General features: G+C 35.3%; 1 protein-coding gene across 2 annotated transcripts in view; it reads right to left on the bottom strand.

The window, feature by feature from the left end:
• The window catches only part of Hmgs (hydroxymethylglutaryl-CoA synthase), an 82,549-nt gene that overhangs the window by 4,206 nt on the left and 52,661 nt on the right, over positions 1-25,682 (bottom strand). For both annotated transcript variants that reach the window (XM_089100192.1, XM_089100193.1), the window contains exons 2-6: positions 21,543-21,764; positions 14,573-14,773; positions 11,892-12,182; positions 8,333-8,498; positions 6,090-6,260 (exon numbers count right to left, since the gene is read on the bottom strand). In XM_089100192.1, coding sequence (XP_088956318.1) covers positions 6,090-6,260; positions 8,333-8,498; positions 11,892-12,182; positions 14,573-14,773; positions 21,543-21,759 — 1,046 coding nt within the window. In that variant the 5' untranslated portion in view covers positions 21,760-21,764. The remainder of the gene's footprint in view (positions 1-6,089; positions 6,261-8,332; positions 8,499-11,891; positions 12,183-14,572; positions 14,774-21,542; positions 21,765-25,682) is intronic.

Raw genomic sequence — 25,682 nt, 5'->3', positions numbered from 1 at the left:
TTTACTTATGTATTTTATTTTCTTTATTTCCTTACTTTTGACGTAATAATTTTACAAACGTATTTTTTGTTTTTTTTTTGCGCATTTTTTTCGTAGGAATTTTACGTACATATTAGTTTTTTTACGCATTTTTAACGTTTAAAATTTATTTATGTATTTTAGCAATTATGTCATAATTGAGTAAAGATGTTTCAATCCAGTGCTAAAAGTAAAAAAAAAACATTACTGTGTTTTTTTCTTCAAAAACTGTCTTCACTGCCAAAAATATTTAGGAAAACGGTGGCAAAGGTTTTTACCTTCTATTAACTATATAATGATTTACACTTCTCTGAAGAAGGCAAATTTTAATGAGTTTTACTATTGTAGACACTGGCAGCTGCTCTGCAGTAGCTCAGTAGCTCTGATCTTCTATAATAAAAAAAAAATGATAAACCAGACTCTGAACTGAAGTCAGTTTAGACTCTGAAGGTAAAAAAGAACTAGCTAAAAGTCAATCTCCATTCAACAGTCTCCACCAAACCGGAACGGAAAAACACCAATCTCTTCGTAATTCGAGACCAGGATTAATCTTCTCGTTTCCCGAATTGGCAAAAAAACGACCAAAAATTTTACCTTGTTTCTAAAACTGCGAAAAAACTTACGGCTTTAGGCAACGCCCGTGTTGCCCGAATTAAAACCCACACACGTTTTTTTCTGGTGCCCTATTCCTTTGATTCCTTTTTCTGAAGACATAATGATTTTTGCTCTAGTACAGCGATGAAGTTGACTAGGAGGAAAAAAACCCTTTACTATTTAGCAGATTTTGGATTCTTTGTGAGCTAAATGCTTTCTACAAGAATAAAATTTTCTCGATCTTGTAATTCAAAATAATTGAAAATATTGAAAAATAATTAAATAACTAGACTATACAATTGGATGTACCAACCAACCTAATGCTGCAGGTTTGCCAAGAACACAAATAGCATACGAAACTGGGTTAAGACAATGAGTTTTATTTTAAATTATAACATTTTTTCTTTTACAACTATTACCAGCAACTTACAATTTTCAATCATTTTGAAAATATTCAATATTATATTATATATAAAATATTTAATTAATTTCCGCTCTAGTGGAGTGGCAAAGTTGACTATGAGAGAGAGAGTTCAGAGAGTTTTATTCACCAATAAATACAAAATGGAAATACAATACTCTTATTCCCCTCGAAAGGCTCCATGGCCAGGGATAAAAGGGGGATACAAAAAAAAATACAATATACGCAACAACCAAAAAAAGAGAACAATAGCCAAATAACATTTAAGGTTAAAAAGTAAACATACCTGAGGGCTGGGAGTCAAAGCGCAGAGAAGACAACCATAAACCATCAAATAAAGACTCAGGGGACATCAACTCCTCAGAAGAAAAGGAAAACATTTTTTTTTTCTAAATAAAATAAATAAATAAAAATATGATGCTGTTGTTTTATTGTTGAATATATGGTTCTTAAGAATCTTCTTTAAAGTCCCAAATGAATAGTATTTCTGCATCGAAGAAGATAGGGGATTCCATATATGTTGACATAGATTGAGGCGGTTGAAATTCGCTCGCATAGTAGGGGTAAGAGGAATGCGGATATTAAATGAAGAACGAAGGCTATATGGAGCTGATGAAAGACAAAAGAAGCCCAAGAAAGAATGTAAATAGACTGTAGATTTAAGAGCGGTGTTGGTGAGGAACGGTTGGTGTCCATAACCAGACGCAGTGCTTATTATGCATGACAGAAAGTGACCACAGTGTAGAAGGAAAACTAAACATTCATACAATGGGTCAATAGGAATCATATGACTGGACAAGGGAGAAAAATAAAGCTCCAGAATAGATCCAGGAAATGTGTGTCCAAGTTTTCGAATGATACCCAAACTCCATGAGACTTTAACCCTAATTATGGCTATATGGTTTCTAAATGAAAGGTTCTCATCAAGCAGGATACCAAGAAACCAGGCCACCCTATTCTGGGGTCTACACAAAAAGCCTTGTGACACCCGAATCTGTATGAGCTGCGGGAATCCTAATCCAATTCTAGAAAAAATAAGAAAATGTGACTTGCTAACATTCATGGCCAAACGATTAGCTTCGGACCATAAAATAGTGACCCTTAATATTGCCGAAAGGTTAAATTTGATGTAATATCACGTCCTCCCATGGACCCCAAGAGTGGTAGCAGCAACACATGTATAATGACAATCTTCATTAGAAACTGTGTTAGAAATCGAACGAACATCAGGATGACACAGCTTGCAGCATGCCAGAGGCCTGGTTATTTTAACTGCCGAAATCAGATCATTAACATAAATCAGAAATAAAAATGGGCCAAGAACAGATCCCTGGGGGACGCCATAGTCTACTTCAGAAGGGCTCCGGAAAAGCGGATCAATTGAAATAAGCCTACCAGAAAGATATGGTTCAAACCAAGAGAAAGCATTTGACCTTATGCGATAGTTTCCAAAGAAGAATCCTATGAGTCAAGGAATCTAAAGCTTTACGAACATCCAAAAATAAGGCTGCCGATATGTGACCAGTATCTACTGCCGAATGAATGAAATTAAAGAGAGCTGTGCAAGCATGCTGTGTAGAGTGATTCACTTGGAATCCAAACTATAAATCATGCAAAAATTCTTTTGCATCCAGAAAACTAAGAAGCCTGGATAATGTAGCCTTCTCAAAAATTTTGCTGAAAACAGATAGGATAGAATTGGCCTATAACTAACATAATCGCTTCGGGAACCACCTATATGCTGCTCTACAACCTTAGCCTATTTGAGAAATTCAAGTAAAATTCCTATCTCTAAAGACAGATTGACAAGCTTAGCCAATGGTGACGGGGTAACTGGCAGAATGGCACGGATAATCCTTATAGGAATTCTCTCTGACCCTGAAGACGATGGTGCTTTAAGAGTATTCACAATACGAGCTACCTCAAACTCAGAACCCGAGTTCAATAACATTGACTTTAAACATGAGGGTCCAAGATAGGCTCTGAAATCGCAATTAGAAGTTGCAGAGCATGCAGAGGAAGCAGTTGCCTTTCCTATATTAGCAAAATAAGAGGTAAGCTCTGGCTGAAGATCTTCTTCTCCTTGGACGGTTTTACCATCGACTATCAGCGTTGTTGGAACTGAAGGCAGAGGGGGAGTAGGTCTAAGAACCGAATTAATTAAATACAGTGTCTTCCTAACATCCTTTCCACATTCAGAAAATGTACTATGATAATACTCAGACTTAGCCCTCCGACGCAGAGAATTAAATATACTCCCACAGGCCTTGAACCGTTGATGATGAGCTACAGATGATGAAGCCTTGTAAAACTTCCACAAATTATTTTTTCCTTTTCCAGCTTTTATGAAGACCTGGAGTCATCCATGGATTCAGTGGTGCTATCCTTTTTGAAGTATGGGGTGCTGGACCCCGATGGCAAACATCTAGGATACTTTCTTTCACGGTTAAAATTCGAATCAGAAATCAAACTATCCCATGGCTGATCAGTCAGATGGGAATTAAGTAAACTCAGCTCAATATCACCAAAACGGAAAAATGGGAGATTAGATGGTGAGTGCTTGATCAGCACTTTTACATCGGGAAATTGCGTGAAAATGATCAGAAATATCACTAATCAGCGCCGAGTTATCTAAGATGTCTAGTGACGAAAAAATATTATCAATAAGAGACGCATGCGCCTCAGTAACTCGGGTTGGTATACAAACTGAAGATAGAGTTCCCGCAGAGGGCATCATCGACAAAATATCTATAGCCGAAGCAGAATTTCGATCCAGCAGGTTGAGGTTGGAATCGCCCATAAGGATTAGTTCATAGGGATGCTTTTGGACTGAGTCCAAAACCTCTTCCAAAAATTTCATGAACAAAGAATAGATCCACTAGAGGACCTGTAAATCAAAGCCACAGCTAAATCCTTACACCCTGACTTAATCTCAATAAAAAAGGATTCAAAGATTCCTTCCTCATTTCTGCTCAAATCCCTTCGGACATTGTATGCAAGACGATCAGCAATATAAAGGGCAAGGCCACCTCTCCCCATCTGTTTCCTGCACAGCCTCTCTATCCTATGTCCTCTCTATCCTATATCTATCCTCTATATCCTATATCTAAAAGCATATCCTTATTTGAATCCAGGAAAGTTTCACATAATCCAATAATATCAGGAGTTCCACCACTAACGATCCGTTTCAGCTCATCAAAAGACGAACAAAGTCCCAGAATGTTAAGGTGAAGCACAGAGAAAACACTTTCTCGTTGAGAGGAGGCAGAACCATTTAATTACGAAACAAACTTACTTCTATTAGCCAAACTAGGATAATTATTCTTTTTGATTTCTACTTCCAACTGAATTATTAATTACACTTTCAATATCTAAAGGATTATTTCGTAACTCGAAAAAATGTTCCCCCAAAGAGTTGGTACCACCCTGGTCATCAAAAGAAGTCATCAAATTACTTAGGGTGGATATGAAAAAAAAACCTCTACTACTTAGCAGAAATTTTGGAAGATATTAGAGCATATTGATAGTGAAATACCCAAATATAATACAATATGAATATTTCTAAGAAAAAAAAAATCTTCTTCGGCCATTTAAAATCTATTCCTTATCAGTAACATTAAAGGAACAAACACAAAGAATCACAAGTTCTATTAATAAAATTTGGACCCGGCATGTCACTCAATACCTCAGTACACATATCTCATTGCAAGGTGTGAATGAAAGGAGAAAATCCTCTAAGAAAAAAAGAAGCAACAGTACCTATTATTATTTGTGGAGAACCCCTCAGACCTAGTAAAAGGGAGTTATTCGCGACAAGCCTTATCTTAATGGGAAAAATTCATCATTCACGAAAAACCAAGAGAGCAATGTTGACTTATAAGATAAGAGAGTAAAAATTAAACCGGCTACTCACAATTAACTAAGGAAAAGCAAGTTATTTAAAAATTGACCACGTTTCCATTGTCATAATCAATTTCTATCGGTAAATCAGTGTTAATACTGGATCTCAGTCACAATTTTGCAACGTTTTTAAAAAATTATATTCGTTTTTTTGACGTAATTGACAATAAAATAATAAAAAAAGTTAAAGTTCAAGTTTTAGTATAGTCATGAGCTTAATAATTTGAATTTAGCGCCAAAAACCACGAGCCAGAAATACTTCCAACTAGCTTACTGGATTCACTGTTGAAGTCATGTCAATTCTCGTCTTTCCAGGGATAACTGTCAGAGGGGTTTCTGCTAGTTAAAAATAATGGAAATAAACAATGGAAATTTAAGTTGGATTCGCTTTCCAGCTTGCAAAACTGTGAAAATTATCGCGGCTTGAAAATAAAGACAAGTCGAAATCGGGCGTTTTGCTAAAGTCCCGAGAGTCCAAATTTGAATTTAACGCTAAAACCTACTTACCAAGAACACTTTCCACTAGCAACCAAGACTCACTTTCCAGGTCTAGCCAACTTTATTTTCTCGTCAATAACGGTTTGCCAGGGTTTCTGCTAGTTCCGAAAACCAGATAAGCCGGTTTCGCTAGCCAGCTTAGGAATGACGCTCATAAATAAAACCAAATCTTGGCTCTTGGTTTATAGACTCAACTACCCATTCTTTCTGCAAGTTCTCTGAGCAAATCTAGAGATAACTCAAACCTTCCTCCTTCCACTAAACTTGGCTATTCGCCACTATGTTAGCAATCATGTTAAATTTTTACTATTATCTAGATAAGCAATTGTGGAGGTCAAAGACGACTACCTTTTCTACAAAATTTCATTTTATTAATATAGATAAAGGTCTGGAGCACAGTTGCCAGTAAATAGAAAAAGAAAATACAGAAATATACAATTAATAAGGAGGCAATAAAGTTATGATAAAATCATTCAAATTTTGAGATCCCAGTGGGGGAAGGGGGTCAAAGACCTCCTCGTATACACCTGTCTTGCATAAATAAATTTATTGTAACTAATCGCGACCACTTTTGTTACTAAAATCGCATCTGATTAATGCGGACATAAGACACGGGCCAAGTTGCCAGTAAATATAAAAAGGAAGAAAATAGGATTACCTAGTTAATAAGGAGACGATACAGCCATAAAGAGAGGCAGTATACATATTTCCATTGTTTGTTGAAACATGGAGAGAAGGTTTGATCTTTTTCTCATATTCTTCTTTACTTAATCCCATGAAAGCTTGTTCAAGTTCACGATTAAAATACGTTTCTTCTGGTTTCAGACTCCTGTAAATACACCATTTTAAAACCTCAGTTTTTTCATGCCCAATCTCTTCGGGTTGAAAAGAGAATGTAAGAGTGAGTCACCATTTTTAGTGAGATAGTCAACGTGCAAATTCTATCTTAAATATTCGTCCAAAATTATTCCAATATTTTAAATTTTACTGCACCAGGCTCAGTTTTTGGAGTAATCTATTAAACGCTTGACTTGCTTTGAATCCGTCCTAGCCAGTTTTGTTTGGTATCTTTTTGGGGTCTCTTCTTTTACCAGGCTCAGGATGTCACTCCTATGTGAACTTCTCAGCCAGATAGGGAAGGTGGTACATTTGATATAACAAACACAAAAATTTAAATCCTCCGTTGGCATACCAAATCCCTAACTATTTCATAACTACAATTAAGTAGAATTTAAAACCTCAGCTGGCATACCAAACCACTTCACAATAGAAAAAGCACATAAAAGACAGGCCCCATTTTTAGTCGACGTCCAAATTTCGTCTTAGATCTTTGGCCAAATTATTCCAAGCATTCTAACGGATTTCTTTATCGGTAGTAAGGAATCATATATGTCATATGTCAACTTTTAGGAAGAGTTCAAACAAGTCAATGTTGCCACGTTTAACCTCGAAAACAAATTTTCATACATGAAACCAGGTAAATTTGAAAACGCTTTTGTATGGGAAAATTCAAAAATTAACAACCTGTTGATTCTCACTAACCGTAATTCTACCAATCTTTTCTTTCAAGCATGAAAATTTCTCCTCAAGCAAGTCTATTCCGTAGTCGGTAGGTTCCAGTCTCAGTAAAAGTACCAAGGACATTGAAATGAAAACATTTTTACCCCCTAAACTAATTTTAAGGTCTATTCATCCTGATTTTCTAAAATTGTTTTCTCGGTTGTTTCAAGCTATGAAATTTTTTGGGCATTACCACGTTAACGCTTTTTATCCGTAAAAGTTCAAACAAGTCAGTGTTGCCACGTTTACCACGAAAACAAATAAGCAAGTTTCATGCATAAAACCATGTAAATTTGACAACGCTTTTGTATTTGAAAATTCAAAAATTAACAACCTGTTGTTTCTCAAAGACGACATTGTCTTCAAAAGTAAGAAACACCTTCTCAAGCTATTTTTTATCACATGTTTTTGCCTTATTCATTGGCGATTTTTTCGCCCGTGCTTCTTTTTTAAATACTGCTACAAAAAACTGTATAACTGTATGTACAAGTCTTTCTTCACGTGTAAGTTTTCATTTAAAGAATTCAAACAATCACATTTCATTTTTAATGTCCTTGGTACTTTAAAAGTCGACAATTTTTCACAGTAAGTAATTTCAAAAGATATAAATTGGAATATTTTTTCCTATAAAATAAAAATTCTAGCTTTTATATAGCACAGTTGTACGCCACCAAGGTATTTGGAAATAGTGAGCTATACTCAAAAGAAGAAGTCCAAATTGAATTCAACATTTTTAACATTTTAATAAAAGTACAAATTATAAAATTATTGCCAAAAAAATGTATTAATAATTAATAAGCTTATTAACTAATAAACTAAATTTATTTCTCAAATAAATTAATTACTAGTTATCTAAATTAATAGTAAAATATCAGTTATTAAATGTTTTATTAATATAATTGATAAAAATTAGATTAGAGAAATTCTCTATGGATTATTCTGTTCACCGCGCTGAGAGACCATATTTCAAACAGTAGGCTGTACGAAAGTGTGGTTCAATCCCGCTTTCTATGGCTATAATGAGAGAAAGGTTGGAATGGCTAGGGCACGTTCTGCGGATGAAGGATGACAAAATGCCGAATATTTTCGGCCAGCCGTCTAGGGCTAAACGGAAAGCACGTCGTCCGCGGTTGGGGTGGGAGGATGTCATAAAGAAAGATTTAAAGGAAACGGGAACTTCTTGGGAGGCTGTTAAGAGGAAAGCTTTGAATAGATTGAGATAGAGGAGGAGCGTGTGTAGCTGTGTCGGCCTCAGGCGGCTTGGTGCTGCGGCGAGTTGTTAATAGTAGTAGTGGTATCAAATATTATATTAAAAGTATTTTTAAAAAAGAGCTTACTTACCTAAAGTTTTCTAAGCCTGAAAATCTGGACGGAATATCATCAACAGGTACACGAAGCAAGTCGTTATAATACAATCGGGCGAAAGACTTTTGTACAAGTTTACAATACGGGGAATGGAAACAAAATGCGTCAAATGTGTCAACAGTTACTCTTCCCTTTTTACCAGCTAGAAAAAAAGTATAATGAACAAACAGAGCAAGTTTAAATGCAGCGTGTAAAAAGTTACCACTACATTTCTCATGCAAAAGCACTTGGATCCGTTTTTAATACTGACATTTCTTACAGCTTTGAAGGAGTCTACCACATGTCTTTTGTAACCTCTATACTTATTATAGATATAGATAGATAGATAGATATTTATTGCAATAAAAGCCACTTAGGGCCATGGCAAAAAAAGGAAAATCACACAAAATAATAACATGATTATAACACTCATAGCAAAGTATGGTAGCCTACATAACAATTACAACGCAAAATTACAAAACATTACAAAAACATAATAAAGCACACGATACCATTAAACTAACATAAATAGATAGATGTATGTTACATCTATCAAGGGCCATGACTACAAAAATAACAAACAAGAAAACAACTTACACACATACAACAATACCTTCCACACTCACCCCACCCCTTTTTACAAAAATCTATCTCTATGTGACATACCCAATTTTATATACCTTGCTATCATTCTTATTGTCCCATAATTTTTTGATCCCATTACTGAAACCAACCACTCACTTGTCCCCACATTAACAAAAAATAAATCTTTCCTTAGATCCTGTAATTCGGGACAAAGGGCCATGAAGTGAAGCAGATCCTCCCCATTTTCTCCGCACATAGGGCATGAGTAAGGACCCTCCTTTACCCTTACCCTCCCTAAATATTTCCTCCTTTCTCCAAGTGCTAGAAAATTACCCATCCCTGATATATACCACTTAATTTCTTCACTATTTAAACCCGCTTTAAAATAATCATCATATCCCCAGTCCTCCTTCCATTGCCGGTAAACGCCGAGGGACACCGAGGCTGCGACTTCACACTGCCATTTCTGAATCTCCTGATCTTCAAGCACTCCCTTTACTAATTTTGCTACATTTCATACTTCCAGTCCTATCCTCTTCCCTTCATTCCAAACACCTGATAACCCACAACTATTTAAGATTGATTTCACCTGGGAAGTCCATGAACATTTCCTTCTATCCTGCAACACCTCCAGATAAGCTGCATTTACTAACCTATTATTCTGTAAACCAATCACCTTGTCCCAGTATCCTATCATTCTAACCAATCTTTTTACCCTCAATGAAAACAATCCTAGATCACCCTTTAACACCAGATTATTAAATTTCCCGCTTAGCCCTAAAAGTCTCCTGAAATGTCCTAAATAAATTCTCTCTATTTTTCCCCCTTTTTCAAAACCCCAAACTTCCCCACCGTAACTCAATACTGGGCCTACCTTCGTCTCAAAAATTCTCTTCTGTAGCTTAATATCTGCCGGTCCTAGATGCCTAAGGGGACTCTTCAATAATGCCCATGAAGCCTTCTGACCCTTCCAACTCGCTATTTGCACCTGATCACTCCATTTCCCTGAACTCGTGAACTTACATCCCAAATAAATATAATCATTAACTTCCTTCATCTCTTTCCCTTTAAAATAAAACTTATTCTTTTCCCTTTCATCATTTCCAAAAACTAATATAACTGATTTTTAAATATTTAAAATTAATTTTTTACTCTCCAGATAACTATCAAAAATATCTAACATCTTTTGTAAATCCGGAGCCGATTTCGCAAGCAATACTATGTCATCCGCAAATAATAAGCAAAACAGCTCCAGCGACATTAATTTTAACATAGGGACATTTCTATATCTAAAATACTGTTCAATATCATTAACAAAAAGAGAAAACAAACGCGGTGATAGAGTGCATCCCTGTTTGAGGCCTACAAACAGGGATGCACATCACAGAAATAGTTGAAAAAATGTGTAAATACAAATACCTCCAAATTTTCATTTTTTCTTCATCATCCCTCTACCCACGCACGCCCTTCTCTCTGCCTTTAGACCCGTTCGCAATGAAATTTTACTAGAACAGCGGTTTAGCTTTAAACCAATTAGATTTTTCTTAGAATCTGACGATCGGTTGAAAATTTCTGATTGGCTCATGTTAGCCCTAAATAAAACTTCATCTGAACTTCAACACCATCTGGAACGACCAGTAACGCTTGGACTGACGAAAATCTGTCCAAATGAGAGTTGATCTTCTTGTTCTTGCAGCAGGACCAAGTGTATTCCCGCTTTCCTGGCATCTGAAATTTAGATCATACTTGGGAATTGGGTGGACCGTGAGCTCCCCAGACTCACAGTATGAGAGTAGCTATCTATTGTCCAATTTTGACCAAATATTATCTTTTTAAGACTTCAATCATTTTTTACCCTAAAAACAATGAAGGAATAAATTAAAACCACTAAACACATGGGCTCTGAAATGTAGGTGGACATTTGGTTGGGAAATTCATCACATTCCAAAACAACAAAACACACGGCCTTAAAATTTCAGCAACTCCGGACTAAATTCAAAAGAGAGATACTCGTAAATGACAGTTGTCTAAGGCTATGCTTGCACTAGCTCCAAATTTTACGGGGGTTTCCTAAATTCCCCATAAAGAAAATCGGGTTCTCCGAAATCTCTAAAAAATTGACATGAACATTAACACAAAATAAAAACTGTTCATTTTCGTCAAAGTTAATTCTTGAGGAGATTTCGGAGAAACCGGTTTTCGTTTGGGGAAGTTCGGGCAAAAGGTCAAGAATAGCCGAAACTCTCAATTGCGAACCAGCTTAGATAATAAATGCCAAAAACCTACCATTTGAATGCCACTTAAACGATTTTTATCCGATGACCCCTGAACTGAGCAAGGATAAAATAGCATAGTCAGAAACTTAAAAAACGAAAAAAAAACTTTTTCGCATGCTGACCAATGGTTTGCGTTGCGCAAGGACCGATTTCCTGATTCGATGCCTTCGGCTGGGAGTGCATTCCATGGTCACAGGCATAGTCAGAAAGCATGAACAAAAAATTTCTGCTAGAATGAAAAAGTAAACCTGCAAATAAGGTCAAACGAATGAAAAAAGAAAAGCAACGCACGAATAATCATCGATGAAAAGCAAAATAATTTTCAGACTTGCTAAAATATTAAATTTAAACTTTTAAATGTAATATTTGCGAACCAAAAAAATATTCTTGGAGTCACTAATTTTCTCCATGATCTGTTCGATGTGACATGTGTGTTTGATTTGTAGCCTGATTCTGTTGATTTAAACAGCATTATCACCAAATCATGTTGTAACGTATAGTAATAAAAAATTGCCGAAAAAAAATTGGGCTAATTCTGTTTACATCAACTTCCCACAATCATATTGAAGCGCATGGTGTTATAAAAATCGACAAAAAAATCCTGGTATCACTAATTCTCCGTATGGTCTTTTCGATATGAAGTGCGTTCGCTCGATTTGTGATAACAATGGACATGTCTCCTAATTAATAATTACCTTTTTTAGCTTGAGCTTCAAATTTATCACAATATATTCTATAGCAGTTGTCCAAAGCTTGCAGGTAGCACTGAATTGACAGCTTTCCATCTACAACAGGAAACTCGGACTTCAAATCCGGTTTGTAGAAATCATAAGCATGGGAAAAGAAACTACCACGAAGCCCTCTGTCAAAAACTAATGGAGCATTTGGACCGATGAGCATAGCCACTGCCCCACAGCCACCAGTTGGTCTAGCACTACCACTGGCATAAACTGCAATATCTCCAGCCACAACTAGAGCATAGCGACCTAAAAAAAAAATTATAAAATTATCTTCAGTGTCAATTCAGACTTCTTAGAGGTATACTGTCAAAGAATAATTTTGGTAGATTGTGGAAACATATTAGCAGATTATCATTTGGTATACGTTGAAAGGAAGAAGAAGAAAAACCACAAAAGAAGAAGAAGAAAACAGCGATGTCACTGGCATAAACTGCAATATGTCCAGTCCCAACTAGAGCATAGCGACCTGTAAAAAAAATTCTAAAATTACTTTTAGTGCCAATTCAGACTTCTTAAAGGTATGTTGTCAGATACAAATTTTCGCCAATTATTGAAGAAGATTAGCATATTGTCATTTGGCATACGTTGGAAAGGGGAAAAAGAAAAAATCTCGTCGAATCAAGTATCTCTTTTTTATTAGAAAAGAGATCTGTGAAATATACAAGACTGCCTAATACTGAACAAACAAACAAAATTACTGATTTTCGTGCATTTACTAAAGGATGACGCTTTGCTATTAGGGGAGGTGAATTTTATGTCCTTCATTTTACTGAAAATGCGTCTATTTATAAACCAAATTAAATGATAAAATTATTTTTTGTGAATAACTCTTTACAGGTAGAATTTAAAATACATGTTATTTTCATGTATTATATATTGAAAAGCAGAAGAAACATAAATATCCAGCCGAATTTTTTTTATTATTTATTTTTATTAGAAGAGATCACTGAAATATAAAAATTCACATTTAAAACTGCCACGCATTGAACAAAACGGGGAATGAAATACTGATATTCATGTATTTACCACAGAATAACGCTTTCTGTTCAGGGTAGGTAAATTTTAGGTCCTTGATTCCGCTGAAAATGTTTCTATTTATAAACCGACATATTTGATTAATTATATTTCTGTATTAATTCCATCTTGTTAAAAGCAGAATTTCATATAAATCAGGTTTCAGTTTTCACACCTTGATAAAGTAGGAAAAAGAACAGTAGTCAAGCGTGACTCTGAAATGAGGACGCTTCGAAAAGCCGAGGAAGATTTGTTTCCTGATTTCCAAGGGAATTTTCTAAAGATAACTTTAGGCACTCTTTTGACTAACCGGACATCAAATAGTAGGCTGTACAAAGGACCTGGTTCGATTCCATTTTCTAAAAGCCATAGAAGAGAAAGTCTAAGGTGGCGAGGTCACGTTTTACGGACGCGGGATTGCCAAAGATTGTGCATTTTGGTCACCCATCTGGAACCAAACAGAAAGCAATTCGTCCCCAAATAGGTTGCGAAAAGATAATAAGAACGTATTTAAAGAAAATTGGAACTATATAGGGGGGGGGGGGGGTAAAAGGGAAGCATTGAATAGATTAGGATGGAGGATTAGCTTGCGCAGCTGTTTTGACCTACAGTAACTTGATGCTTCCTTGAATCCGTTGTAGTGGTAGTAGTAGCAGTAATAAACTTCTTTACAGTAAACTCTCAATTATCCGAATAACTGCGTGGCATGACAACCGCGGATAATCCGAAAAATGCCGGAACATACTAAAAATTAAAAAACAAAACTTTTAACAAGTTTTATTTGCGTTTCATTATTTTATTGTTATTATTATTGCTATAATTACATCATTATTATCTATGCTTTTATTTGCTTATTTTTTTTTTTTTTTTACCAATCGAGCTATTGGGTTATTCCAACCCAATAAGTCGGCACAGTACATACCAATGGTATTGTGCATGTAATTACTTTCTATGTCTCAAAATAATTCGGTTCCTTGTAGAACTGCAGATAATCCAGGAAGCATTTAATCTGCACGCGAAAAATTGGGAATTTACTTTAAATTGATACCTCTCAGCTTCTTTTTTTGTCATATGCGTCGATGCAAAAGCCTTCCTTTAACTCTTCTAAAATGGATTTCATCCAAAGCAGTAGGATTTCATTCCCAATAAGATGATATACTAGCACAAATATTGTGCAGCTACTTTACCACAATGATGGCATTCACATCTCAAGTTTTACAACTCAATGAAAGGCCGTACCCAGAGGGAGGTTTGAACCCCCCACCCCCCGAAATGTTTGTCTGACTCGTCAAAGCGTAACAAAATGGATATAAACAAATATTGCATGCGTTTTTGAGTTTTTTTTTGTGTAACCCCCCCCCCCCCGAAAAAGTCTTTGAGTAAAACCCTCTCCGAAAAAAAAATCCTGGGTACGGCCTCGGCTCAATGTTTCAGCAGAATAATTTTAAGAGGCCACTCATAAGCTTCTTAAAAGAAGATATTTACCAACCAAGATAAAATAGAGAGAGGAAGAGAGAGAGAGAGAGAGAGAGAGAGAGAGAGAGAGAGAGAGAGAGAGAGAGAGAGAGAGAGAAATGGACAGGAAAAGAGAGGGGGAGTGGAGGAAGAATGGAGAATACTACCATCCCATGCAGACGACTCAATCCAGCTAATAGCATTGAAAAGAGCTGCTGTGCCTCCATAACAAGCGTTGGTTGTATCTAATCCTTCAACGTCATGATTACCAGATTCCTCAAAAAGCTGCATTAAACAGGTTTTCACGCTCTTGGACTTGTCAATAATAGTTTCTGTACCGACTTGCAAATGACCAATTCTATCATAACCTGAAAATAAAATAAAAAAATAACTACAAATATGTGCATGTATGTGGATACTTGTTTATACAAATACCCATACTTGATACAGTTTTTAGGTTTAAGTTTCAAAATGATCCTATCCATAATTTCCAATATTTCTCAAATAAATCGCCTTTTCTTTTTCTTTTCTTTGCCCAGAATGACTACTAACCTTGAAAGAGTTCTAAGTGTTCTGATAAACTAATTTAAACCATATAAATAATGTTAGCACCAGTTCACAATAGACAGCTGTTCTTTTGTTGTCTATTTCTAAAAGTAATTCTTCCATATTCTGCCTATTTGAGACCGAAGCATGATACGGCATGCTCCTCAGGAACAAGGCACACATTCTCAATTCTATATTCCCATTTTAACTGTAACTTGAAAAATGATTAATAATTAGGCAAGAAAACACTTGTTTAAAGTACCAAGGACACCAAAATGAAAACACATTTAGCCTTCTTAATCTATTTTAGGTCTATTCATACCTGAAAATCCGGGTTTCCTACGAGTATTTGTTTAGCTGCTAATAGCATTTTTAGTTTGAATAAATTCGCAAAACAGTGTTGTCAATAATAAAACAATAATAAACTTCGGAGCTGAATAATATCAGAGAAAACTATTTCCTACGAATCCGACACTGTTTTTCATTTATGAAAATTCAAATTTACAAAATCTGTTGATTGCTATATATATATTAGTGAAAATATATTTTGTGAAAAAATATGACCTCAAATTCAGAAAGTGACTATTCTGATGTGTCAGAAAATACTTTGATGATGAACAAGCGCTAGATGGTATGCAAGATACCATTTCAGGATACTTGTTCCAGCTAGACCCCGACGCCGCGCCGGCGGATCGACCAAACGCCGCCGACGAGAGGCCTGGCGCCACCGAAGTGTCGTAACGCCAATGACGCGCCGCAGGCACGCCGCCGCCGACAGAGGCGGCGGCATTCGGTCGATTTCTAATTAATTTTGCAGTAATTCTTTATTGCGTCAACCACAAATTCGGAGCTTTTCCTTCTTGTGTGGTTTAGTATTTCGATTTTCCTGATTAGAAATCAAGCAGGGCTTGTGCTATCCCCAAATTTTTGGATATTTTCCCGAAAATCTATGCGTAACTCCGAAAAAAAAATTTGGTTCCCCGAATCCGCGAAAATCACGCAGTAACGGTGCCACCCCTGGTGATTTATCACCAGTGACTTTCCCTGCCAAATATTACTTGGCATACCATAATTCTTCACTACTCTCTTGTTTATTAATTTTCGTCTCTTTTGTTACTTTGCATAAAAAAGAGACAGATGCAATTGCAAATATTGCAATATACACAGTTTTTCATATGTTGACAAAAAACAGGATCGTCTTTATGAAATGAGTTCAACTCATTTTGAATGCAGTTTCCCAATCGCTATTTCTTACCTCGTTTGTAGTCAAGAATTTTATTTTCAAGTTGAGTCCCCCCAAAAAAACCTTTTATTGTTACAAAATTTAGCTTTAGACTAAGATCTGTACAAGGTGTGGGAATTAAAGATTGAACTGGAAGTTACCTAAAAATATGATTCAAAAATAAATTGTAAATTATTGCCTATAGGAGGGGGGATAGGGGACTATTATTTTTAAATGATAATACCTCATTTTTTTTATTGAAAGCAGGGATGACAAAAGGTTAATTATTGTTTTTATTTAAAATGGAGACAGAAGAAAATTATACCAAAGTCCCTAAGGAACCATTGAAATATTTTGATATACCCAAGGCCCCCAATTAGGACTTGTCCATTATCTTGGGTATTTTGCGATTTCTCATAGGCTACTGACCTAATTTGGTTTTTGTGTGTGCTCCCTTTTAACTGTATTCTTTGGATCTTATTGAATGCCACGGCAAATCTATGACTCAGTTTTCCAATAATTTGAGGTATATCTAAGTAATTTCGACATTTTTGTAGTTGTCTTTGTATCTCCTTACTCATACACTAAATTTTTTTCAAGGAACACTGAGCTTTTTAACGTTCTTTTGCGTGTTTGTTTGAACCATATAGTGACCTAGATAAATATTAAATAACTTATTTTTCCAATGAAATCTGAAACAGAATCCTATAAATATGGTCTCCAGAGGGGGGGGGGAGGGAAGTATTAAATTTACATTATAATCTCGCAAATTTTTTTTTATTGAAAGCAGGGATCCCCAAAACTTTATTTTTCTAATTTAAAGAAGAGACGGTATTTCATCAAGGTGGTATCCAGAGAGGGGGGGGGAGTAGTGAGCTATAATATTTAAATCATAATACCTTAATTTTTTTTTAAAGAGGGGGTGCCAATAAGTTAAATATTTTTGTTACTTCAATCACAAACGGTATCCTATTAAGAAAGTATACAGAGGGGGGGGGCATACGGATATCTGATATTTAATAGATATTAACTTGAGAGAACCTGTTTTTAATACAATATATAGTTTTAAGAATCCAAAAGAGCAAAAAAAAAAAACAATCAATATCAAAGTCACCCATTTCAACTGTTTTAAATGTGATAGGCAAAGGGCATTATAAAAAAATTAAGCTTCTAAGTTCAAAGCTATATTCAAAGTTTTCTGATTAGCCTAATTTAATATTAAGATGGTCAGGCCTAAAAAATAAGACACACGTATAGTCATAACTCCATTGAAAATCCATATATAGCTAAATTTATCAAGACTGCCCCCCCCCTCCCACCCTAATGGCGAAAAATATACCCTGAATTATAAATCAACACCATATTTTTGGTACATAGCCTAGACTGTAGTTTTCAAATAAATTTAGCGTTTCAGCACAATTCAAAATAATGAGTATTTTTCATGCTCTTTTATAATTAAATAATCACTTTACAGGGACTATTAATTAGCCCTGAAGGGGCTCGAAGGCTCAGAACAGCCATGGAAACCTAGTAACCATTTTATAAAAAATTTGCTCCTTTAATTACCGGGCAACGTAGCAAATTTGGTAATTTGGAGCTTAAAAATCATTGAAGCTTAATTAGGAATTAATTTTTACTATTAGGGGGGGGGGGGAGTAACGACTTGGCTCGTTGTAAACAATAAAGTTGAAATAGCAAAAAAAGTTATATTATTATATAATAAAAAAAGCAAGATTATTTTTATAGGTCTAAAAAAAAACAAAAAAAACAAAACTTTTTGATGATGATTTGTATCTGGTAATTATGTCAGTGATTCCAACCCTCAAAATGTAAATGGGACAAAATAACCAGTAAGCCATGATAAAATAAAAAGCAATAAGATAGAAATATGAAGGTATTTTTGAAAGTCGAACTGAGGCAATTGCTCCCCCCTCACAAATTTGGCACCACAAAGTTATGGGGCCTAATGCTGAATTAAAATAAGCAGTTTACATCGGCAAATACAAAAAATACAATAATATATAGCATATGATTCATAATACAATAATATATATTACTTAATAACAATGACCGATAATGATCTAATAGTATTGCTTTATTTAATCAACATTTGTCATTTAGAGAAGCCATGACTCTCTAATTTTGTTCTTAATATAATTCCTGTTTTGTTCCACTAAATTATTTTTTGGCACTGTTCTAATATATGGGCAACATGCAAGAATGCAACTTGAGAAAAGCCAAGAACAGATAACATTATCCAGTAATTTCTTATCTTATGCTCTATAAACAAGGGGTTTCTCACTCCAGGAACTATATTCAAGCTTTAGTTTTTTGGGGTTTAGGAGGAAAAAAGGTACCTAGGTTAGTTTATGTTATGTATTTATTATATGCTATGCTTTACCCCCTCCCTCCTAATGTGCAAATATACAGCCAAAATTTGTTTCTAAACTATTATATTGTTATCCTATTTTGTTTTATTTCACTAGCATTAACCAAACTTCACTTCTCGCATGTTCTCCAGATATTAGAACAGTACCTTTTTTTTCTGCATTGCTTTAGTATAACAGTGTGGCATCCTTTTCACTAATAAATACCCATAATTTTTTGAAGGCCTATAGGATATATGTTCTGAAAATTTAATCGATTATTATTATTGTTGCTGGTTTGCCTGTGAATCCAGGCAATTTGATGTTCATATGTTAGTCCTAAAACTCAGCTGCCCTTGCATGAGACTATAGGCAGGCAGACCTTATGTCACCTGTTCACCTGCAAATGCAAGCAACTTGTTGGTTCAACTAATTTTGAATAAATTTTGTGTTAGTTTAACTGTCTGAGCTTATAAACTGGGTTGCCTGTCTAAGACTTTAGTCAGGTAGACCCTATGCCACTTGTTTGCACACAAGGCCAGGCAACTTTTCAGTCAACCAATTTTCAATTAATTCTGTTTTAGTGTAACTGCCTTGGCTTATAGATTGGGTTTTCTGACTGAGGACTGCAAGTCCAGGTGACTTAGTGGTCATGTTAATCCTAAAACTTGGTCAAAATGCCTTAGACTCTCGGCAGACAGGCTTACTTGGAAAGTCTACTTGAATTACAATAGAAATGACTAAGATTTTTGGGCTGACTCACAACAGACAATGTCTATGGAACTTGCTGATGAAGAAGCATCCTAAGCCTAATTTTCCTGTCCACATAAATTCTCAGGTAGGTTGACTAAGTTTTAGGATTGATATGTGACCACCAAGTTGCCTGAACTGCGATTGGAACTATGAAAATCCATCTGTATGACTTTGTTGTTTTCTCTATGTATAAGTGTGGTAATTTAATTTCATTTGTATGATATTTTATTGGATTATATATTAAATAATAATAAAAAGAATCATTCTGTATAGCTTTATTCTTTTTTCTCTATAATAATCTTATGTTTTAAAATTCATAGAGAAGACTTCATATAATTCTAAATGTTTAAAGGAAACACAATATTGCCTATTGTTTTGATTTTATAGTGCTTTGTATATAAGAGTAAATGACAATATTTGTTGCTTAGAGTATAAAGAACCAATGACTTTAATAGGCCTAGTCAAACAGTCCTCACCCCAGTAATTTGTATTTCTAATAAGAAAAAAAGCATAAAAGGTATATGCTACTATTATATAGTAACTATGAGGTAGATTTATATCAAAATATTCAAGCAAATCACACAGCCTACTAGGTGTCTTACCTTAGCCTACATAAGGTAGGCTATCAGTGGAAGTCATTACTGCAAAACTACCAATAGGGTAGCCTATATATTGATACTTTCTTTTAGAATCATTAATGTTTACCTTTACACTGCTTCATGGTTAAAAGATCCTGGAATGCCAAAAATCCTAGTAACATCAAGATAGGCCTAGTCTAGACAAGCTCTTTTCTAAAAGCATTCTTTACAAGTATTTTTCAAAGAAAAAAGCTTTGCTGAACTAGGTTCCGATTTCTGTTTTACCAGAACATACAAGAAAACAACACTTTCTGAGGCACTATGCTCATTTTTTTATTTTTGGGTCATTTTCTACTGTTCTTCTGCTTTTTTAACAGCACACATTCTTTATTTTTGACATTGGCACGAACTTTCGCATTGGAATATGTTATGTGAACGGGAGATCCTTCTCCCTAAAAAAATGAATGATTGGTTTTTTCACACTAATTTAATACATGTATGGCTGTGTAAGTTTATACTTGACCAATTTAATGAATTAGTTTTCATTTTAGGTGTCCTTGGTACTTTAAACTAATTTATTAAGGACAAATGATTTACTGGATTTGGCAAATGGTGTAATTTTTTCTTATTCAGGAAGGGAATAGTTTTTCAATTTTTTATCGCAATATCTCTGATGTTATCGCTTCTTATTTTCTTTAACGATATTTTCAGAGGCCACACGACTAAGTAAATGTATCTATTAATGACGGTTTGATAGTATTCTTAAGGTGCCGGCTGTTTTTCCCTAAGACCTCTTGTATTTTCGACACAATTCGTCGTTTTCTGGCCGTTTCTACAATCTCTGCCCCCTCCCCTTCCAAAAGAAAGAACCTGTATAAGTACCGAGCAGCAATGAGTGACTTTTACGCGATAAACGCTGTAAACCATTGATCTTACAACGTAAACTTGAAAACTGTGGCATTGGGGAAAATACACACCAATTTTTCCTCCTTATCTTGATTGTGTTGTTTCGATTTTTCTGTAAGATTTAGGATTCTATACCCAGTGTTGGTCAAGTTAATTGTGGAATTCCTCAAAGATCTTTTTTACGACCGCTTTTACTTCCTATTTGTGTAAACGATTTATGCTGGATCCACATTGTTAAATCTGACCTTCCACACTGCCTAAGTACCTCACATGAATATTCATAACAAAATTTAAGTTACGGCGCGTTGTACCCTCAGTTTAAAACTTAACCCAAAGATTTTTGCTAAACTTAAAAAACTTAGAAAATATACCCTACTCAGTCTCTATTTTCGCTTTAAGATACTGACCAAAATTCCCAATTTTTGAATCAAAATTATACCTTTTCAAAGAAAAGAAGGCGCAACTTTGGATGTCATACTACTGATATAACAAGTTAAAGGGTCAACTTTGGGGAGGAGAGTAGAAACCTACCAACAGAGAAATTAGTATTTGGGTATTTTAACCAAGGTGGTAACTTATACTTCATTGCTGTTCTTGTCTGAGTTAGTGGGAGAGAGAAGGGAAGCAAGACTTTTTCTCGATTTTTTTTATTAATGGAGATTAAACATTTTTTATAAGTAATAGCTACAAATAACTATGAAATACAAATAAGAATGTCTAATCTTTGACCGAAATCTGACCCTAAGTCGAGACAGAGCCACCTTACCTATTTTGGTTTTATCCATAAGCCTTTGGACAGCATTTAAACATATAGATTGTATATCTTCTCTATCAGAAGAAAATCCCATTTTGGTTTGACCTAAACCAATTGTGTATTTCCCTTTCGATGCACCATCAAACTCTTCGAGTTCAACTTGATCAACATATGTGTTTGGAAGATAAATGTCTAGAGCAACAATGCCAACATTTTCAGGCCAAGCCATTGCAACTGTAAGCGAAAAAAAACGTTAGTTATCAGTTGCTATGTATTATTACAGCCTTCAGGCCTTTTCTGGTTAGCAAACTGTTGATCAATAATATTCTTCGCGAGAACACAAGTTTTTCTTATTCTTGGAAATAAACAGCAATATTTTCAAAATCAAGTGAACACTGTTTTACTATTTTCAATCAAAATCATGTTTGCTCTTGTAATTTTCACTGTTTATACACCTATTCCCTGTCTGATCCAATTCTGAAAGATTCAGCTAACCAGAACTAAATTTCTTCAGTGCCTTTTGGGGGGAGGGGTGGGTAATTCAAAAGGAAGCACCACCTCGTGTCTTATTATTGCAAGAAAAAAAAACAATTTTCCCCCACGATGTTTATACTTGAAATTTCCCGCTTAATGTGACCAATAAGTTTGACAGACGATCATTTCAATTGCGGATCGTTTTCATCCACAACGTTGATCACTAGCCTTTGTTGGTCACTAGAACATGATTGTTGATCAACAGTGTCTTGCCAAAACAGATTGTTGATCAACAATGCTGATCAGCAACGTCGTCAGAAAAGGTCTTTAAGGTTTATGTGGAACTTAAGGCTTTAATTTGCACCAAACGTTCACGATACTTAAACCGTTGTATTCATTAGTATTAGATACATCCATTCACCGAGTTAAGTCATGGTATTACCGAGACTTTTTCTAAGAAATTGATCTAAACTAGGTTAAAAAAAAATAGGGAAACTGTCCTTTGTTCAACGATTTTCAAAACAAGAATGTGGCGTATTTTCAATCTAAAATTTCCGTTAAACTAAACTTCTAAAATTTAAATCGGTTGATGGACAGAGTTTAACATCAGCTATGGACTGGTAGGAAAATATTTTTCTCTCGTTTATATATTAAAACAGAAGGAATGCAGAAAAATAACATACCAAATCTTTCAAAAAAAAGTCAGTTATCAGTTGCTGTGCATAATTGCACCTTAAATAGTGCAACACTTTCTTAGCTATTGCATGGGAATTATAAGGGGGAATTATTCCGCATTAGCAAAGTAGTCAAAAGACCTAAAAAAAACAGTAACAAAATCAAAATCCCAGATTTCGCATGGGGACAAAATATCTACATTCTTGAAGCATCCAATTTTTACGAAATAACATGTAAGGCCTGACGAAGAAGAAGAGAAATATGAATTCCATAGACGTCTTATTTTGGGTAAAGGACACATTTTTATATTGCTATTTTTTCTATTTTCATAGTTTTGTTCGCGTTTTTGACAACTCATCCACAGTCCCCCCCCCTAATGGTTCCTTAAAGCCCTAGGCTATACACATAAGACTAAATAATATATGACAGAATTCTTACTTCATAACATGCAGCAAGTACCAATGAATCGTATTTCCTTATTGTTCCCCATCTTTATCTGTTTTTGAATAAGCTTCTTCAACTATCATGCAAGTTTTTCTTAAAATAGCCTAGGGTTATATGAGACCATTGAAGAGGAGCTGGGGATGAATTGTCAAAAACGCCAACAAAACCATAAAAATGAACATAGATTAGCAATCTAAAAATATGTCTCTTCTGTTCTAGGAATGCCACCTTATGAAGAGCCGCTATTCAAGACCCCTACCTTTTGGTTAATTCTGATTGAAGAACCAAAAGCTGTTTCAGAGATTGACCATATTTCCAATTCAGTGGCGCCATCTTGACTAATTTCTAGTAGCTCCTCTTCTCCTCCTCATCATCACTTAATGAATTTACTTTTATAATTACCAAATGTGAATAAAAAATATCTAAAACTACTGCTCTTGCGTTAAAAATTAATATTCTTGTCATTATTTACGGTGAAGTGCAGAATTCTGTTGTAAGTATTTTGCAATTTCAAATAGAGATGATGAAATGAGAGAAATTAGTCCAAACTAATCCGCTCGGAGATCCAAATTCACCTCGGAAAGTCTACGATTTTCCCTAGATTTTCTACTGTTTTTCACACAACTACCATGTTTGTTACATATTTCAACTCCCCCTCCTGCTCCCAAACTAAATCCTTCTCACCTGGATAGGCAGAAGTTACTTGAACAAATTCTGTTTTTGGGGGGAACTCAGGTTATACAGCGGTACCAATTCAACAAAATATAGGGTTAGGTGGGAATTTTTTTCGACTTTAAAAATTAAGATACAACCAAGGTAGTTTTCGAAACATATGGGGGGGAAGGACTTTTCTATTTTTTATTATTTGTCCTTAATTAATAGTTTTAAAATATTTTTTTAAACCTAACGGGGTGATAGTCCCCCCCCCCTATTGGGTGCCCTGTTAATGTAGTATATGATTGCGATCTTTTCTTTTTACGCAATAAGAGAAGAGCTGAAATCCCCTCATCTCATAGACCATTCATGGGAATTTAAAAGTATCTGGACCTAAAAATAAACCTTTCGAGGTATCAGACGACCCCCCCCCCAAAAAAAAAGATGCACTCCCACATCTTCTAATAGTTGAAGCGCAACGATCAACTTATTTGAATGACGCTCATAAATAATTACCGACAATAAAATTTGATTTTTTTACAGATAACTACAAAATTTTTAGCGATAACTGTCGATCAAATTAGATGAGGCATCAACCCCTTTCTGTGAGTCGAAGGATAATCGTCTCAATTTTCCACTAGGCGACTTGTCAGATGTTTTTCAGACACCCAATAAGATTGTTTGAATTATCTTCCCTTGAATTCATCGTCACAGCAGATATATACATATAACGAAATATACATTCGTTATATATATTTCTGCTGTAGTCGTCATTGTGACGGCTAACTCGTAGCATTTATACTTACGTGAAAATTCGCGAGGAAAGACCTTGAAGACATAATAAGAACAGACTTTAGTGGCTTTTATACTTGCAATGTGTGAAAATATTTGGGATGAATGCGCCACCCCATGGCAGCATTACCTCTGAAACCCAAAGATCATGTAGATGGATGGATGGATCGAGTTAACGACACTTCTTGACTACTGAGGTCCTTGCACCGGCTCTGCAATGTGTTGCTACAGCTGGGTTCGAACTCTGGCTCCCGTATTACTAAGCTGAGATCAAACCCACTGAGCCATAGCCGGACAGAAGAGTATGTAGTACTTGACTTCTCGATACTTGAACCCGATTGGTAATCTTAGAATTTTGGTCGACAGCATTTTAACTCTCTTTGGGATAAAAATGTCGTTTTGTGGGATAAAATGGCTGAAAATGACAGTTTTTAGTAGTGCGATCTCTTTCATTAGCTAAGATGGACATAAGAAAATTTGAATTTCTATTCAAATGAGCCCTCTTTCAATGTTCTACAGCCACTCCTTCAATACGATTATCCCACGTGAAAAAATAACAACAACGATCAAACAAATAAAACTGTCCAGTTCACTGTCAGAGTTCAAAGAGTGAAGAGCTAAACAAGTTTTCAATTGAATCGGATATAATCCTTGCTGAAATTTGATGAGCTTGAGCCAAAAACCAAGTGCATACTACAAACGCGAGTACTTTGGGGTGGTAAATTGGAATATTTTGTTGTTGAAGTTTATTACGAGTACCTGAAGTGTGTCCCCCTCAGTATTGTAGATCGAAAAATGGCAAAGTAAAAACCGTTTGAGCTTGTCCTAGCGTCGTTTCAGGGATACCCCTTATGGCCATTAGTGGTTATTAAAACCACCCAAAACCAAAATAATCAACCTAGATATCTAGTTTTTTGCTACGGTATCCACTCGGAGCATAATATAGCTGAAGCACATACCTGCAACTGGAATGGCCACTTTAGAGAAGCTTGTACAAGGACAGATAAAGATGTAAATAAGGCTTTTGAAGAGCAGCGTTTATTCCCTGATATTTTCAAGACTCTGAGTAAAACCTACTTATCTGACTACCCACTAAAACTAAAGCAATACACA

Source organism: Artemia sp. Qi Xiang Cuo, chromosome 14 (genome assembly GCF_049724085.1).
Source record: "Artemia sp. Qi Xiang Cuo chromosome 14, ASM4972408v1, whole genome shotgun sequence".
In the NCBI taxonomy this organism is placed as follows: Eukaryota; Metazoa; Arthropoda; class Branchiopoda; order Anostraca; family Artemiidae; genus Artemia; species Artemia sp. Qi Xiang Cuo.
This window is presented reverse-complemented; position numbering and strand designations above follow the sequence as displayed.